This window comes from Antechinus flavipes, chromosome 5 (genome assembly GCF_016432865.1).
Source record: "Antechinus flavipes isolate AdamAnt ecotype Samford, QLD, Australia chromosome 5, AdamAnt_v2, whole genome shotgun sequence".
Classification (NCBI taxonomy): Eukaryota; Metazoa; Chordata; class Mammalia; order Dasyuromorphia; family Dasyuridae; genus Antechinus; species Antechinus flavipes.
The window spans coordinates 289,653,069-289,670,835 of NC_067402.1; the positions used below are offsets into that span (position 1 = coordinate 289,653,069).

Here is a 17,767-nt window from a genome sequence, read left to right on the forward strand (position 1 = left end):
AGCGGCCCCACGTGACGAGCCTCACCCTCTCTCTTTCTCGTTCTCTCCACGCGCCTGCGCCATAATCTCCGCACCCTTCACCCACTCGGCCCCCGAGAGCCCCGCCCCTCGCGGAGCAGACCCCGCCCCCTCCCTCCCTTCCCTCCCCTTTCCCCCCCTTTGTCCCCCACCCCCGGCCAGGGGCGGCCCGCCCCGGAAGGGCGAAAATGGCGGTGAATCAGCACCACACCGAGGACAGCCAAAACGCCGTCATCATCCCGCATGGAGAAAGGTGCGGGGCGGAAGCGAGCGAGTGGGGGGCGGGGCTGGGGGGAAACGAAGAACTTCTGAGCCCGCCCCTCGCAAGCGCGTCACCACGGCAGGCCACACCTCTTTTACCCGCGAAGAGCGTGGGCCGGGCCTTCTCGAAGGCGCAGGGAGCGCGCGCCCCCCTCTGGTGGGGAGGGGAACGGAAGCACACTGGAAAGGCGGGAGAGCAGGCGCGCCCCCTGGTGATGCGGAGGGCAAGGGCAGTGTCGGTTGTTAGAGCCTTTATTAAGCTGATTCTCCTGGATGCCAGGCTCTGTGCAACCACGTGGTGGGGACCCCCCAAAAGAAAAGAGAAACAAAACAAGCGTTATGGGAAGAAGGGTGGGCCTGGGCCAGGGCATGCAGGAAAGCTTCCCGGGGGAGGGGCCATTTATTAAAGAATAACACAAGGGTGCAAGGAAGGGGCGCGGGGCGTCCTGAGCAGAGCTGAGGGTGCCTGGCAGTGGCAGTGGCAGTAACAGCGCGGCCTGGCCTCCGAGGCTTGCAAAGCGCTTAGATCCCCTTCCTTGTTATTCCCACCCAGCCCTGAGGCTCATGTAGTCAGGCCCCGGGTGCCTGCAGCTTGTGGGGGTCAGCAAGGGATGGTGGGCAGGAACGCGAGGGAGCAGAAGCGCCTCAGGCTTCGGGACCGCCGACGGACACCCCGGGACCAGGAGGGGGCCCAGCGCCCGCAGTCGGGTTACCTCGGAGGTGCCCGCGTTACCTGGGAGGTGCCCGCGTTACCTGGGAGGTACTCATGTTACCTCGGAGGTGCCCGCGTTACCTCGGAGGCGCCCGCGTTACCTCGGAGGTGCCCGCGTTACCACGGAGGTGCCCGCGTTACCTGGGAGGTGCCCGCGTTACCTGGGAGGTGCCCGCGTTACCCGGGAGGCGCCCGCGTTACCCCGGAGGCGCCCGCATTACCTCGGAGGTGCCCATGTCTCTGGGCATCTGGAGCCCCAGAGCTGTCCCCGCCTCCTCCTGCAGAGCCAGCGCCTCTCCCCATCCCCGGCCCCGGTGCCTTTCCTGCTTTGAGTATGTTCCACGTACGCACTTAAGGATTAACGTGTCTCCGGCAAGGCTCTGAAATGTTCCTTATATCCCCAGCACGTAACACAGAGTGTCGGGACCCAGTGCACGACGGCTCTGACTGTTCATTGAATGAGATCACCAAGGGAGGAAATGTAGGGACAGAAGAATGGCCCAGGGCAGAACCCTGGAGAGGGGGAAGGAAAGAACCAGAGGAGGAGGAGAACCAGGAAACATCTCTCAATCAAGGGAGCAGAAAGGGCTCAATAACCCCAGAAGCTTTGTGGAGATCCCAGAGAACCAGGAAGGAAAAAGGCCGACAAAAACGGAAAGCCCGTCTTCACCTTTCACCGAAGACCGAGGACGCCAACACGCTTCTAGTCCCGTGTGTCACTTGTACATGTGTTGGCTAAGATGAGTGAAAAATGAACCATTCATCCTGGGACTTGCAGCTACAGCCATATAGGACTGGGGAAAACTCCTTAGTGGCGCCTGAAAGGACCAGCCATCTCCAAACTGGCTGCGTCTGTGGTTAAATTATGGCCTCCCAAGGCCCTCGTTATCTTTGGCTCCTCTAGCTTCCAGGGATGTATTATTTCATTAGAGTACGCCCGCATGGCATTCTGTTATCTAAAGCTGATCGTTTATTGAATATTCCATCCAAAAGGCCATTCATTATATTCATTATACTAAAGAAACTAAAACTTATTCGAACTTCCCCCTTTGCCAGTCACTTCCCGGGACGTTTAACCAGATTCGGGAGCCTGTCGCCCCCACCCTTCCCCTGAAGACCTCCGTGGAGGGTTTGCAATCATTAGGCAGGGTTCTCTGAGAGACCACGGTGGTCACTGGACACAATCCCTCTCCCACGGGGGAGCCTCTCACACATTGAGGAGACAGGGATCACATCCTCTGGAGGCTGCTAGCCCCCCTCCCCCTCCTCCTCTTCCCATCGCTCCAGGACCCCGGGTCTGCCTTCTCTGACCGCCTCTTCCCTTCATTGGCTTTGGGCTTCCCCGGCCTGAGTCCTGCATGCTCTGGCCTTCAACGGCTCATTTACGGGCCCAACTTGAGCTGTCACCAGCGTGGAGATAGCGCCCAGCGGCTATCAGGGGGAGCAAGGATGGGGCGCTCAGCTTGAAGGGGTTAGGCCCCCAGCGCAGACTCAGCCCTGTCCTTGCTCAGAGACACTTAACCCCTCTCAGCCTCAGTTTCCACCCGCCTCACAGGGCTGTTGAAAGAATACTCGGGATAATATTTGTGAAGTACTTTGCAGACCTCAAAGCAGCATTTAAATGGACAGCTCCCAGGTGGACCTCTCTCTGAGCCCCCAGGGCTCAATTCTAGCCCAGAGGGATTGCCACACTCGATGACCAACTTCCAGCACAGCCTTGATGGAGCACTGCTTAGCCGTTTGTTTGGCAAAGACCAACTAAGCACGTTGGAGAGCAAATGGACCCAGGCCCGAGCCTCCTGAGACTCTCCAAACCTGGAGACTCAGGCCTGGACTAGTTTTCTGGGCTCACACAGACCCGAGGCAGGGCCTCGGTGCCCACTGGGTCTTGTCTCAAACCCAAGTCTAATTATTGGGGGCCGCCACTTCTCAGTGCTGAATTGCTGGATCATTTTTTCTCAATTCTTGGGTGATTCAGATTTATCATTTCTTTCTCGTTGAGACAGATCAATGAGCTAATTTATCCAGATGAAGTGAGCAGCCCTTTGTTCTAGTCATTTTCTATAATACTTAATCCCATTTTCTGTAGTACTTAATCCAACAAGCATTTATTAAATGCCTACTGTGTGCATCCATATTTTGGGGGGGGGGTTGTTTGTTTTTGCTGAGGCAATTGGGGTTAAGTGACTTGCCCAGAGTCACACAGCCAGGAAGTGTTAAGTATCTGAGGTCACATTTGAATTCAGGTCCCCCTGACTTCAGGGCTGGTGCTCTACTCACTGCGCCACCTAGCTGCCCCTCGTATTCAGATTTTTACCAAACATGCCTATCGATCCCAAAGTGCAATGTGGGGAGGAGGGTGATCCATTGGAGTCCCCTTCACTGAAGGTCCTAGGCTGGATGCCCACTTGTCGGGCTACTGGAGAGAGGCTTCTTGGGCAGATTAGGTTGATCCCTCCCCTCCACGAACAGGACAAGAGCAGGTGCAAAGGTAGATAGGCAATTGTTCTTGCCTTAAGGAATGGAGTAAAAAACCTGATAACAGTTATTATCATTCTTGCTCCTTATCCTTCTCAGTCATGGGGTTTTGTGCTTCAAGCATTCTGTCCGGATCCAAGTCACTTGGACTGAATTTCCAGTGAGACGTTGTGGGGTAACGAGCCTCCGGCCGGCCATTTTCTCTTATGTTGCTCTATCTGGGGGTGTCCAGGCCCCGGCCTTGCCCCAACCCCTCGGTGCCCTGTTGGGCCAGCCAGTTCTGCTGGGAATTCTTTCCCAGAATGGTGCATGTCCCAGGGTGGGGTTCTACTAGCCTGTTCCCGGCCTTGTTATTCTTTTGCTTTTAAGCCATCACATGGAAGAGGGAGGGTCCCATTAGCAAGAGAGGAGCTGAATGTGAACCTGGGTCCCTAACCCTGCTTCTGGCTCTGATTTCTGGGGCCTCCAGACCTCAAGAGGGCAAAGGGCCAGAGCTCTTGGTATTGCACAAAGCACTTGCCTGCAGAGATAAGCGTCCAGTTAATAAAAATGTGACTCATGGAAGACTAACCTTGAGAATCCCTTCTGGAATAAGCTACAAAAGGGACAAGCCCAGAAACCCGTGCTCTAGTGATAAGGCTGAGGCTGGAGGCCTTCTTGGAGTCATGGCCCCAGAGGCACATGGGGCCCAGCAGAGATACCAAATGGAGATAGAAAGGGAGGATTAGAGGGGGAATTGTGGAGAAAGATGCCTTGACCTCTGCCAAAGTGGACTGATCCTTCTCCCTCTTTTCCTGCTGAGCCCCCAGAGAAGGGGGGTTCTAGTCTCCCCCCATTAGAGTCAGGGAGGAGGAACCACCATTTTTGGCTCGGTATTTATTAAGCACCAACTGTGTGCCAGGTGCCATCTGCTTGTTATTTGTCTCTCCCAAGTGTGCTTGACTTGAAAATCTCATTTTTAAAACATGCCATTTTTGCTTTAACCCTAGTCACCATGTGGAACGGCTCAGGGCTGCAAGTAGATCCCTGGGACACCCGGACAGAGACCCCTCTCCTGAGTGACAAAGTTGCTGTCTCAGTTAATCTCAGTTTACCTCTCTTTGTATTTACTGGCCCCACCCATTCTGGTACAATGGAATTATACTCCCATTTCTTCCGTGTCTAGAAGGAACAAAGGAGAGGCTTTGTCAAATATTTGCTTAGAAATCAGATACTTGGAGCAGGATGCTCTCCAAGAGTTGTCTCAGAGACTCAAGCCAAGCAAAATGTTCCGTGTGCAACGTGAAAACACTCTGGGATGATCAGCGGCGAAGGACTTTGCTATTCTCGGCAATACAATGATCAAAGACCACTCTGAGGGACTTAGGATGCAAAATCCCATCCATATCCAGAGAAAGGGCTGATTGTGTCAGAATACAAATTGAAGCATTCTCTCTTTTTAATTATATAGATATATGACCATAAATATGTATATATTTATAGAATGAATATTTTTATATCGATATATAAATATACAAATATAAATAAGAAAATATTCATTTTTTAAACTTTATTTTTCTTGAAGAGGTCTATGTCTTCTCTTATATACATGACTTTTATGGAAATGTTTTGCATAATTTCATATGTCCCTTCTTGATGGGGGTTGGAGTGGGGATAAGGGAAAGAATCTGGAACTCAAGGTTTTAAAAACAAATGTAAAAAATGTTTTAAACATAACAGGAAAAATAAGAATATTAAATAATTTTTTCAAGAGTGAAAAGGCTAAATTGTGAACCACACTCAGTTCCCATGGTTCTCTCTCTGGGTGTGGACGGCTCTCTTCATCACTGAACAATTGGAACTGGTTTGGATCATCTCATCGTTGGAGAGCTATGTTCATAAGAATTGGTCGACGTATAATCTTGCTGTTGCCGTGTATAATCTCCTGGTTCTGCTCATTTCACTCAGTCTCAGTTCATGTCTCTCCAGTTCTCTCTGAAATCATCCTGCCGATCGGTTCTTACAGAACAATCATATTCCGTAACAAAATATTAAATAATTTTTTAAAAAATCAGGCATCTGTGGGCCTTGGCCATGTTTAGTGACTCACCAGCCCAGTGACTGCCCGATCACAGAAGCCAACAGGATTATCTGAACACTCCCAGCTCCCACTGCTTCTCTTTCCAAATCCGGCTCCTTGTCTCGCGGCTAACACACACACACACTCTCTCTCTCTCTCTCTTTCTGTTTTTATTGAAGCTTTTAATTTACAAGTTATATGTTATAACATTGATGCTTGCATAACCTTTTGTTCCAATTTTTCCCTCCTTTCCCCCACCCCCCCTCCTGGATGGCAGGTAGTCCAATACATGTTAAATATGTTGCGATACATGTTAGATAACACTCTTTTTTAATAACACGTCCCAGAACATGTCTGGAACCCGAGTTAAGCACGCCGTTTCTCATCTCAAGATCAGCCGCCCGCTCCCCCTTCCAGAAAGTCAAGCCGTTGAGCGCCCATCGCCAATCCCTTGCAAACGGCCCGGGCTTCCCACAAAGATACGCCCCTTTCAGAACTTTTACCTTTGTCATTCGGGCATCTCTCTGTTGTGTGTGACTCTGTGTAACTCCATTTGGGGTTTTCTTGGCAGAGATAACGGCATGGATGGCCATGGCCTTCTCCGGCTCATTTTGAAAATAAGGAAACTGAGTCAGAGTCAAGTGCCTTGCCCAGGATCACACAGCTAAGAAGGTCTGAGGCCCGCTAAGATGGCATTTATCATGGCTGCATCCTCTGCCCGCAGGCTTCCCCAGTGCTGCCCCTCCTGCTTCCTTCTTCCTCCCCAGGCCAGGCTCCTCTCCTCTTCCTCCTGCCCCAGATGCAGGGGCTGGTGCACTGGGCTGATACTAGGGCCATCAAAGCATCGTTTTCCTTCAGTTGCCAGATTGTCCAGCCGGTCTCTTTGGAGTGATCCCGGCCCTTCTCCATCTGCCAGCAGCAGCACCTGCATGGGGCTCCAGCGTGGAATGGTGGGAAGGGCTCTGGATAGGGTGTGGGGAACCTTGGTTTGACAGGAAGTTTCCTTTCTCTGTATCTTGGCGCCTGGCACCCGGTAGGAGCTCAAGGAATGAGTGTCGATGGTCTAACTTTGCCTTCTTTTTGTAGAAGGGTGCCCGCTGTTTCCCAGGACTCCAGAAGTGGTGGCGGGCAGCGTTCAGGATGCGTGGGACTGGCCCTGTGGTGGAGCTGGGCAGTCCGGTGCCTGTGGGCCCTTCTGGGGCTGCGGGAGCAGTGGAAGAGCTAGATGAGAAGGGGTCGCTATCTGCCTCAGGCCAGGGCGTTCTCCCAACCTCCATGAAGAGGTCCGCTAGAGGGCTCTCTGTCCAGGAGCGCCATCGCCAGGCCCACATTTGTTGGGGGCTGCAAGCCATAGGATGTGCAGCTCAATGGACGAGAGAAAGGACAGTGGGTGGGGCCTCCGGGGGTGGCTTAAGGTGACCCCAGGCCCTCCATTTCCTCCTGTCTCCACAGTGTTCTGATGCGCACTGAGGACGTAGACCTGTCCTTCTCCAACCTGTCTGTCCCCAACAATCTCTTCAAGGGCTCCAGGAAGGGAGTGCTGTACCTCACTCAGTACCGGGTAATGAGAGCCCCAGGCTGGGGCCTACCTCGGGTGGGGGACGGGAGGGTCCACACCAAGGTCCCTCTGGGGCTGGAGAAGCTGCAGGCCATTTTGCCAATGGGGCCTTGGGGGCAGAGAAAGGTCCAAGTCTCCCCTCTCTGACCCTCGTGGCTCCCTGGCAAGGCGGGGGCCTGCAGAGGGCCGGGGCTTGGAGGGGGGAGCCACCTGCCCAGGGAGGTATCCACGTGCGCCGGCCGTCCCCTCCTGAGCTGCCGAGCCTCTGAGCCTCCGGGTCCCCAGCAAAGCTCCCACCTGACCTTGCGTCCCTTCCTCCCCCCCTGCCCCTCGCCTGACCCCCAGGTGATCTTTGTTGCCTCACGCCCCGGGAAGGACGCGCTCAAGTCCTTCATGATGCCCTTCAATCTCATGAAGGACTATTCGGTAGAGCAGCCCACCTTTGGTGCCAACTACATAAAAGGGACCATCTCTGCTGCACCCAGTGGTGAGAACCACCCTCTGTGCCTGAGCCCAAGCCAGGGGCTGCCTTGGCCCCACTGGGACAGCCCCAGCCCCGGGGCCGGCCTCTGCCTCTCCCCACGTCCCCTGTGTGCATCCCTAGCCCCCCCCCCCCGCCCTGGGTGCCCAGGCTGCCCAGCCCCTCAGTGTGGGCTCCTTCTCCCCTCAGGGGGCTGGGAAGGACAGGCTAATTTCAAACTGATCTTCCGGAGCGGAGGGGCCATGGAGTTTAGCCGGTTGATGATGAAATGCGCCATCAACGGTGAGTGACCAGGCCGGGCTGGGAGACGCTGGATACGTCCCCAGGGGACGGGCAGAGGGTCCAGAGCCCCTCTGAGCTCTCCCGATTATTTTGCCTTTCAGCCTCAAGAGGGCTCCCGCCTCCAATGACCTTCTTTGGCTTCAGCCCCCACTCTGCCCTGATGATCACTATGTACCCCCGAGGGGCCCTATCGGGCTCCACCCAGGTCATCTACATGATACCGGCCGGCTCGGCCCAGATGCCGTCCTCCTCAGGTCAGGGGCTCTGGGCAGGAAGCCCCCCACCCATTCTGGGCTCCCCCCCCCCCAGTCTGCCAGTCCGGGCTGGCCCCTTCCAGAAGGGGGCTGGGCTTTGGAGACAGATTCACAGCCTCCTCAAGCATAGGTCAGGAGGACAATGGCAGCTGGCCAGGATAGGTTCACTCTGGGCCCCCCGCATCTCAGACGCCACATCCAAAACCGAGTCCCCCGTGCTACAGTTGGGCCCTCCCCTGGGAACCCTGGGCCATCGCCACAAGGGCAGCCCCCAAATAGCTGCAGCCTCAATAGCAGATGGGGCGAGTCCATAAGTGGGGCACAGGCTGAGCCGTGTGGGAAATCCAGAGCCTGCGGGCTGGGCCGGCCGGACCCGGGGCCCAGTGCCAGCCTTTCTGCCGGCTTTGGGCCTGTCGTCACCTCCATCTTCTCCTCCGTCGCCTGAGCCCGAACCCCCATATCCCGCTTTAGCCAACCTTCGCCCCCTTTGGCGCCCAGATCCAGGACCCCTTTCTCCAGACTCTTCAGTACCTAACCCACACGTCCCTTTGGATTATAGCTATTCAGATGAGGCATCTAGCAGTGGCGAGAGGGCCGGGCCGGGCCGAGGTGGTCTTGAAGCTGGCCCAATACTGAATGCTTCATAAATCACATTGAATACAATCTTTCTCCTCTTTGTTACCTAGGGTTTCCGTTCCCTTCGACCTCAGCCCCTGGCTACGGACCCCCTCCCCCTGGCTACGGACCCCCTCCCCCTGGCTACGGACCCCCTCCCCCTGGCTACGGACTCCCTCCCCCTGGTTATTATGGACCCCCTCCCCCTGGATACGGAGGACCCCTTCCCCTCAGATATGGACCTCCTCCCCCTGGATATGGACCTCCTCCCCCTGGATATGGACCTCCTCCTCCTGGATATGGACCTCCTCCCCCTGGATATGGACCTCCTCCCCCTGGATACGGACCTCCTCCCCCTGGATACGGACCTCCTCCCCCTGGATATGGACCCCCTCCTCCTGTATACAGACCGGCTCTTCCTCCCTCAGCCACAATCACTGAGCTTCCTGACTCCTCAGCCCCTGCAAGCCAACCAGAACCCAAAAAAAAAGGTAAGAGAAAGCTGTTTCGAGGGATATGACTGAAGTCTTGTCTAGTCGTCCATGGGACAGGAAAATCAGCCTAACCACGGGCAAGGGGGAGCCTGGAAGCTGCCCTCGGGACCCTCTGGGTTGGGTGCCCGAGGCAAAGTATCCAAGGCCAGCGGGTGGACCACGAGGGGGTGCCCTTGTGGGCTTCATCCCATTATCTGTTCTGGCTACAAGCAGACTGAAATGGGACCGTGTGGGGCTGGATTCAGGGGTCCTGGAGAATCCCTCCCACGTACCCCAGCCCTCTCTGATCTGAGGTCAATCCACAGTCAGGAGGGTCCAGGGCAAGGCCAAAAGTGGGGGATCGGTAGGAGAGCTAGCTGTCCCGAGGCCAGAGGGTGACCCCATCAGAGGACTGCCACCTTCCACCTGCAGGGGCGGCAAGACTAGGGACCTGATCAGCCAGCCTAGGAGGAGACAAAAGGAGAGCAGGGGGAGACCCGGTTTGGGGCGGGGGAGCCTCCCCCCGATTTATCCTAGAGGACCCGGGACATCCCACATGATGGCTAGGAAGGCCCTGGGGCAGACAGACCTGAGTGGTGGCCTCGGGAAACCAGGCCAAAAGCCACCGGACTCCTTCCCCTAAATCTAAAGGAGCTTGGCTGATGGAAAAGGCAAGGGGGGATGTTTTAAGAATCCACCTAAGGACCAATGTGATTCACAAGGAAAAATGAATGTCCATGGATAACCCCAAAATCGGGTTTTTTTCATGTAACTGGGGAAAATTTATTTATTTATTGTTTTTTTTTTTTTTTTTTAAAGAAGAAAATACTAAAGAAACCAAGAAGTAAGGAGAGCGGTAGAGCTGCCATCTTCCTAAGGAGAGCCCTTCCCCACTCCCTGCGAATATGCCCCGAACAGGTAGGGTAGGAACTGGGAACAAGCCCCCCAAAGGGAAGCCCACGTCATCAAGGGGAAAAGAGCAGCTTCCCAAGTGGGGGAGGTCAAATAAAGAGCAGGCACTCTGAGGAAGGTCTAGGGATGGGAGCAGGGTGTCTTAGTGGACCACAAGCTCGGTAGGTCAACAATTGGGATTCAGCAACCAGAAAAGGTAATGAGGTCTTGAGATCTGGTTTTCAGGAATAGGGAAGAGAGAGTCACCCCCCCCCCCTTTCCCCACTGTCCTCTGCCTTTGTCAGAAGTGACGCCGTGCCCAGTTCTGGACATCCAAATTTAAGTGAACATTAATAAGTTAGGGTCATGAGGAGGGCAGTCAGGATGGTAAAGGAACCCATGACAATAAGGAAGAGTGTGTGTGTGAGAGAAAGAGAGACAGAGACAGAGAGAGAAGGAGGGAGGGAGAGAAAGAGTTGTGGTCCTGCCTCCTCATTTTAGGCTCTGGTGACTGACTTGCCCAGGTTCCCATGAGAGTAAATATCAGAGGCTGGATTCGAATCTGTATTCTCTGGCTCTTTCCATTGCCCCTCTGCTTGCTGTCCAGGCAGGACAGGAGAGCGGCTTCTGAGCATGTGTGGGCCATGGTGTGGGAGCCAGGGCTTGGCTGGCGCAGCCTCGGAGTTGGGAGCAGATGCCCAAGGGTCCTCCTTCGGGCTGGGGCGGCCGCAGACTTGGCCTCTGAGCTGCGTCTCTGCTGGGGGCAGGGGAGGACAGCCAGCTCAGTCTCATCACAGAGGCTGATAATTCTCTGTCCTCCCTCCAGGCTTATGGCGGCTCTGGCAAGCCCAGGCCCAGGCTCCAGGGCTGCCTCTGACCAGGAGTCAGAACCCCCGCAGCCTCCCTGGCTTCTCCCAAGTGAGGCCAGCCAGGCACTGAGTTGTGAATTGGGATCCTGGGGAGCCCGGGAATGAGCCTCCTCATGCCCAAAGTTGGAGGCCTGGCTCCCAAACAGGAGGAATTTGGGAAACTGAGAATGAGCTTCCTCCCAGTGAACGAAGGGGCTGGGCTCCTCCCCACCTCCTCGGGCATCTGAGATGAGGGAGAAATCTCTTCTTTTTTTAAAAAAATTAATGTCCTTTATTGTATCTCTTTCATTTCTGAATATATCCTCCCCTCAGCTCCTCCCCAGAGAGTCAATGCTAAAAAAAAAAAAAAAAGGTTTTAAAAAGAAAAAAAAAAAATTCAGCAAAGCCAGATGACACATCCCAGCATCCTCCTGATAGTGTATGCAACATTTCACACCCATAGTCCCCCACCTGTCCCCAGGTCAGGAGGGAGGAGCCTTTTTCCTCTTCGGAGGACGAGCTTGCCCCTTAGGTTTCTGCAGCCATCGGAGCTGACTGCTGCCTTGCTCCTCCTTCCGATTATGTTGTCCGAGACATGGAGTAAATCGTTGACCTGGCACTGCTTGCTTCCTCTTGGTCTTCCCATAAGTACGGGCTTTTCTGACCGAGCAATAGCCATCACATTCACTTGCCTTCCCAGTTCTTTGCTCCCACAAGGACTTTGACATATGTTGGGGGGCTTTTCATTTGGAGTGTTTGCTCAGTACCAGAATCTGTGAGTCAAAGAGTATGGACATTTTAATCACCTTTTCCCAGGGATTAAGTGACTTAACTAAGGTCATTCAGCTAGTGTCCAAGGCCTCATTTGAACTCTGGTCTTCTCCACTAAGCCAGCCGGCTGCCTTTTTATAAACCTTAAAGTTCTATAAAAGTGCTATTATCTTTAAATATTAAAAAAAATCTTTTTCGTGGTGGTTAGTAGTTTGCAATTCTTTTGAGAACTGTTCGTATCTTTTTTCCCCTTTAGTAGCAGGATTTTATTTTTCCAAATACAAATAAAGATAGTTTTCAACATTTTTATAAGATACTTTGGGTTCCAACTTTTTTCTCCCTCCTTCCCTTACTTCTTCCCTCCCTCCCCTAGGCAATAAGTAATCTGCTGCAGGTTATAGATGTGTAATACTTTTAAACGTATTTCCATGGTGGTCGTGTTATACAAGAAAAATCCGACCAAAAGGAAAAAAAAAAAAAAAAACTACAAGAAAGAAAAAGCAAACAAACAAACAAGGTGAAAATACTCGGCTTCAATTCACCTTCGGTCTCCATAGTTCTTTCTCTGACACAGATGGCATTTTCTTTTCTTTTTTTCTTTTCTTTTTCTTTTTTTTCCTTTTTTTCTTTTTCTTTTTCTTTTCTTTTTTTTTTTTTCCTTTTTTCTTTTCTTTTTTCTTCTTTCTTTCTTTCTTTTCTTTTCTTTCTTTCTTCTTTCTTTCTTTTCTTTTCTTTCTTTCTTTCTTTTTCTTTCTTCTTTCTTTCTTTCTTTCTTTCTTTCTTTCTTTCTTTCTTTCTTTCTTTCTTTCTTTCTTTCTTTCTTTCTTTCTTTCTCTGAGGCAATTGGGTTACTTGCCCAAGATCACACAGCTAGGAAGTGTTATGTGTCTGAGACCAGATCAGGTTCTCCTGACTTCAGGGTTGGTCCTCTATCCACTGCACCACCTACCTGCCCCACGGATGGCCTTTTCTATCCCAAATCTATCGGAATTGCCTTGAAACACCCCACTGTAGAAAAAGCCGCGTCCATCAGAGTCGATCATCACGTGATCTTGTTGCCATGTACAACATTCTCCCAGTTCTACTCATTTCCCTCAGGATCAAAAACTGTTCCTCTTTTTGACCTTGTGTCTTGCGGAACGATTCTTGGTGTCATATATTTGATGCAAAGCTACTTCCCCTTGGTTTTGACCCATAATCTTAATGAAAATTCTCCACAAGTAGGGCCTACTACTCAGGAGTTGGGGAGAGGAGGGAATCTTTTCTCACTGGGATAGTTTTCTAAATTACCTGGAACCCTGACAGGAAAGGGAATTGCTTGGTAACTGGGTAGCCCGCTACTAGAGCAGAAATTGGCCCGGAGTGTTTGCGACACCCTGGCGTGCTGCTGCAGAAGCCAGGGCCCGATCCAGCCATTCTGGGAAGCAGTTGGAACAAAAATGTCCATACCCTTTGACCCAGAGATTCCTGGGCCAAGCTACTTCCCCAAAGGGGTGCTTGTCCCCAGCCATGGATCACCTCGAGAAGGAAAAAGCAAGCAACCAACAACAAAGGGGGAAATGCTCTGCTTTCCAGTCTCCATACTTCTCTCTCCGGATGCGTGTTTTTGTAGCAGCAAAGAGCTGGAGATGGAGTAGATGCCCACCTTGGGCCCACCACGAGCATGGCGGCCTGTTGGTACAGGACACAAATGCTGAGTGGAGGAGCCTGGAGAAGACTTCTATGAGCTGATCAGAGGGAAACGAGCAGAGCCAGGGAACGCGAGCATCGGGATCACAAAGGTGGCGGCAGAAAGGTTCGCCACACCGGCAGAACCCCGTCGGACTGAATATTGTACAATTGTGGCCCCAGAGAAGAGATGAGAAAACGTACCTCCCTCCCTCCCTGCTCTGCAGAGGCGGGGGACTATGGATGTGGAGCACTGCATACACTGTCACATTCGACTGAGGAGCTTTATTTTATTGAGCGGCTTTTTTTCTTCCTTATATTCTTATAATGATAAGGGATAACTCTCTGGACATGGGAAGGAGGAGCATATATTTGGAAATGGAAGTGATAAAAATAAAAATCAATAAAACTTTTCTTTAAAAAACATAATAAACTAACCCGACTTATTTATTACTGCCACTGTCCTTCCTGATAGAATCATGATGGCATTTGGGCTGGCTCAAAGACTTCTCAAGCAGCCCACCGCGGTGGTCCTTCATTTGGGAGGCAGGAGCTTCGTTTTGGGTGAGGGGACGGGCCCCCAAAAGTAGCAGGTCTGAAACTGCGTCATTCCCTCAACCCGCTGCCTACCGGGCGGCCTATCCAGCTGACCACCCGGCCTGGAAACATGTCTGAATCGCAAGGAGGGAGAGCTGGGGTGATGGGAGGTGGTGAAGGACAGAGAGTGAGACCTCTGCTTGTTTCTGATGGGGGGAGGGGGTGTTTGTGTCTGGGTGTATGGGGAGCTTCATGGAGCAACGGGGACGGGGAAGAGTTTAAGACCTTTTTGTGGCGCGCCTTCCTTGCTTCCGTGAAGATCAACCATTCCTTCCAAACATCGAGACCTTGAAAGCATCATCTCAGCCCCTCCCAGATCATCCCCTGGACAGGGCCCAGGTAGGGACGGGCCAGCCTTCTTAGCCAGACATCCCTTCTTTTGTTTGTCTTAAAGGTTCCTAGGAGAGGCTGGGAGATCTTCTGCTTGAGGTGGGCCTCAGTCTACTTGGCTCAGCCCGTATTGGAGGTACGTGTTTCTAGGAACTTGTCTCTAATAATTTTGCAGATTTTTGATGTAATTAGTGCTTTTAAAATGCCAAATGCTAAGAACAAATACATTGGTAATTAATATAATATAATGTAATGTAATATAATATATTATAATAAATGTAATAGAATAAATAGAATAGAATAGAGAGTTATGGATAGTCAAGAATAACTGAGGAGTAGGCTCGTGAGACAGAGCAAGGAGCAGATTTTTGCAAAGGCACCAGCGTGCACAGGGCTCCGTTGACATTACCGTAGGACAGGGTCACAGATTGATGGGGTAATGGGTGCTGTCCCTTAGTGACCTCTTTACAAAGCAGGGATGATGGTGATAATGAGCGCAGCGCTTTACAAATATCTCATTTGATCTCCATCTCAGCCCTGGGAGATGGGTGCTATTATTACCTGGGGCAAATGGAGATTAAGTGACGGGGTCACACACTAACCAGTGTCTGAGGCTAGATTTGAACTCGGGTCTCCCTGATTCTTTCCCACTGAGTTACAGACACAGCCGGCCGGCTCGGAGGCAGGACACGGTCCCGGGAGTTGGGGAGAGCCCGGCTCTTGGTCTCTGGGAGGTTTTCACCTCCTCTCAAGCTTAGTCCGTGTGTCCATCCACAGGAGAGCCCCGGTTGGGCACTGGGAGTCACTTCTGAGAGAAGTTAAGGCCCGGGTGAAGGAGCAAACACTTCAGACAAAGATCCAGAACAAGGCGTTCCCGGGGAGAGGCGGCAGCTGCAGGGAGGGGCGCTCTGGCCGCAGAGGAGAGAGCCGAGCAGGACCGGAACGGAGCGCCGGCCCCGGCAGTCCAGAGTGGAACTCTCTCAGGCCCCGGTGGGGGAGGGCTCCAGGGGGCGCACACAATCCCTACACGTGAGCCTCAGTCTCTCTAGTCTGTTCTCACTTCCCAATCACTCTGGGGGTCCCACGGAGTCGCAGGGAGGGCTGGGAGGGCCCTGCCTAGTGAGAAAGTGTCTGGGGAGGAGGGTGTAAAGAGAACCTCCCCTCAGCAGGTGAACCGAGGGACTCACGGGTGGGCCCAGGTCTGGATCTGAGGGGGGGGTTAAGGACCCCCAGGGCAGGGTCACCTGTGGGAAGTGGCTGGTCACGCAGGAAGCCACTTTCAACGGGCTTAAAAAAAAGAATTGGGTTGGAAGATACTTGGAGATGCTCAGGCATTGATTCCTTGTTAAGCTAAAACTCACTTCTGAACAGTCTGCCCTCCCGGCCTTCCCCAAGCCTCCGGGGCTAACAAAGCCTAAAACCAGTCTCTCCGTGAGTCTAGACTAAGCCGGCACCTCTCCCCTGTGGAGGAACCTCAGCCTCTCCCAGGTCACTGCTGGGCGCTGAGGGGGGGGACATTGCCTTGGAATTGTGGCTCAGGGCATTTTTTCTCGGTTCTCTTCACCCCCCTCTGCATCGGTCCCCAAACCAGTCCTGTTTGTGGCCCCCTGAGCTAGCAGCCCGGCGCAGCTGGGAGCTGGAGAGGAGAAACCCCGGGGGCCGGGGACAAGGGAAGGATGCTCCCAGATGGCCTCAGTGGCGATTTCTGTCCTGGCCCAGGGGCACGCCTCCAAGCCCCGGAGGACACCACTTAATTTTCCCGTCACTTTCCATCTCCTTAGTCTGCCCAGCCCCCATGGTTCCAATTCTGGGCTGCCGGCTCCATCTTGGCCCTCCTTGGCGCCCACGCCCTTGACACGGGCCGGCTCTCGGTATCGGTGTCTCATCTCCTTACCACGCCGGCCACTTCCCTGTCCGTTAAAGGGGTTCTGAAAGGCAGAAGTCACGGACCAGGGTTCTGCTTTCTACCACAGACACCGACAGGGTCGGGCCTTTCTGTGGGGGAGGCCAGATAGGACCTGTGCCTCCCCGCCCCTAGGGCCAAGGGCAGAGGGACAGGCGAGGTTCTCTGTGGCCCCGGCTCCCCCTCCCCAGGGACAGAGGCACCCCCAGAGGGGTCCGGGCCAGTTCTAAGCCCCCTGTGTTCTCTCCCAAGGCAGCCCACCTTCTGGCCACTTCCTGAGGAGGACCCAGAGAAGGGGCGTCCCACACCTTTCCTGTTTCACCCAGAGACAGCTGCCGCCCCCCGCCCCCTCCTCTCCCAGGCACCGGGGGATCCTGGGGAGGCGGCCGAGGACCACCGGGTCCCAGCGTGGCCGCCACGCTTGAGGAGGAAGCTCCGGAGCCACAGGGGTCAGTGCGGGCCCGGCCCTCAGTGGGGCTAAATAAAGTGAAGTGAGAAGCTTTCGGCTGCCGGCCCTTTCCTCGCCAGGGTTTCCCGGCGGAGCCCCTGGGGCCGCTGGGTGCTACGTGCAGACAAATCCAGCCCCAGATGGGCCGAGAGACGCCACCCGCTGCCTCGGTTCCCTTAACTGGTAAAATACAATAGCCCCGCCCTCCGGGGCTGGTGGAGAAGCTGGAATCCGGTGACAGCTGTAACTGCGGGCACGGTGCCCGGAGGGGTCGGCACTTAGTACACGGAAGCTGATATCAGGCTAGAGGCGGGCAGCCCTCTGGGGAGGAAGGCCTTTGGGTGGGAGGGGGAGCCCCCTTCGTGAGCCGGCGGCCATGAAGGAACCGGCAGGGCCCGGAGCCCTCGGCCCGAGTCCAGAGCAGCCTCCCTCGGGCCCTCGTCTCCCGGCTCCAGGCCCTGGCCATCCTCCGGCCCATGGCGGGTCTGTTTGCAGAGGACCAGCGCACGGCCCAGTTTGTTGCAGGGATGGACAGACGGACGGAAGGAGGACTGCAACGACGCTGCCGCCAGGGCGGCTCTCATGCGCACTGACCGCTCGTGCTGATGGCTTTCGGGACCCCCGGAGGCCCTGCCGGAGGCCGCCAGGCCCAGCCGCCCGGGAACGGGAGCGAGGGAGCCAGACGGCGGTCCCGGCCACAGCCTGAGCTGGAAGCCCCCAGAGGGTGGTGAGCTGCCCAAGGCTCCGAGGCAGGACTAGAACTCGGCTCCTGGGCCCGAGGCAGCCAGCTCTGGCCGGCGCCCCTCCCAGCGCCCGCAGCCTGCTCTCACTCGGGCTTCTGCTGCTTCCAAATGGGGAAGTGGCAAGGTCCCCCTGGGGCCCAGGAGCGGGTGCCTCCGGGTGGGGCGGCAAATTCGAGCTTCTGTTTTTCGGTTCTAAGTTTGTTTTTATCACACGCCACTTTACGCAACGCATTTGATTTTCGCGGCCCGTCTGGTCGCTGCTGGAGAAGGTGGCAATGTCCCGTGGCGGCCCACAGCACATCCCCAGCCGGCCGTGCCCAGGGCCGGGCGCCCCGGGCAAGTCAGTGGCCCTCCTGGCGGGCCCCGCAGTCCCAGAT

The 17,767-nt window shown here is 54.4% G+C and overlaps 1 protein-coding gene across 5 annotated transcripts; it reads left to right on the forward strand.

The window, feature by feature from the left end:
- Positions 1-45: 45 nt before the first annotated feature.
- WBP2NL (WBP2 N-terminal like) lies at positions 46-17,266 on the forward strand. 5 transcript variants are annotated; one of them, XM_051962241.1, is made up of 11 exons: positions 49-271; positions 6,981-7,089; positions 7,432-7,573; positions 7,757-7,849; positions 7,951-8,103; positions 8,790-9,209; positions 10,011-10,109; positions 13,845-13,933; positions 14,361-14,432; positions 15,074-15,325; positions 16,452-16,829. In XM_051962241.1, the coding sequence occupies exons 1-7, from the start codon at positions 207-209 to the stop codon at positions 10,037-10,039; spliced, it is 1,011 nt and encodes a 336-aa protein (XP_051818201.1). In that variant the 5' UTR covers positions 49-206; the 3' UTR covers positions 10,040-10,109; positions 13,845-13,933; positions 14,361-14,432; positions 15,074-15,325; positions 16,452-16,829. The 5 variants fall into 5 exon arrangements, with proteins under 5 accessions (XP_051818204.1, XP_051818201.1, XP_051818202.1 ...); XM_051962244.1 differs by lacking the exon at positions 13,845-13,933 and having other exon boundaries at positions 46-271; positions 10,014-10,109; positions 16,452-17,266; XM_051962242.1 differs by lacking the exon at positions 13,845-13,933 and having other exon boundaries at positions 16,456-16,828.
- The last annotated feature ends 501 nt before the right edge of the window (positions 17,267-17,767 follow it).

Excerpts from the sequence above, each read along its gene's own strand:
- WBP2NL (XM_051962241.1), top strand. The coding sequence starts at position 207 with ATGGCGGTGAATCAGCACCACACCGAGGACAGCCAAAACGCCGTCATC. Across the intron at positions 272-6,980 it reads ATCATCCCGCATGGAGAAAG|TGTTCTGATGCGCACTGAGG; the intron begins GTGCGGGGCGGA and ends CTGTCTCCACAG. Across the intron at positions 7,574-7,756 it reads CATCTCTGCTGCACCCAGTG|GGGGCTGGGAAGGACAGGCT; the intron begins GTGAGAACCACC and ends TTCTCCCCTCAG.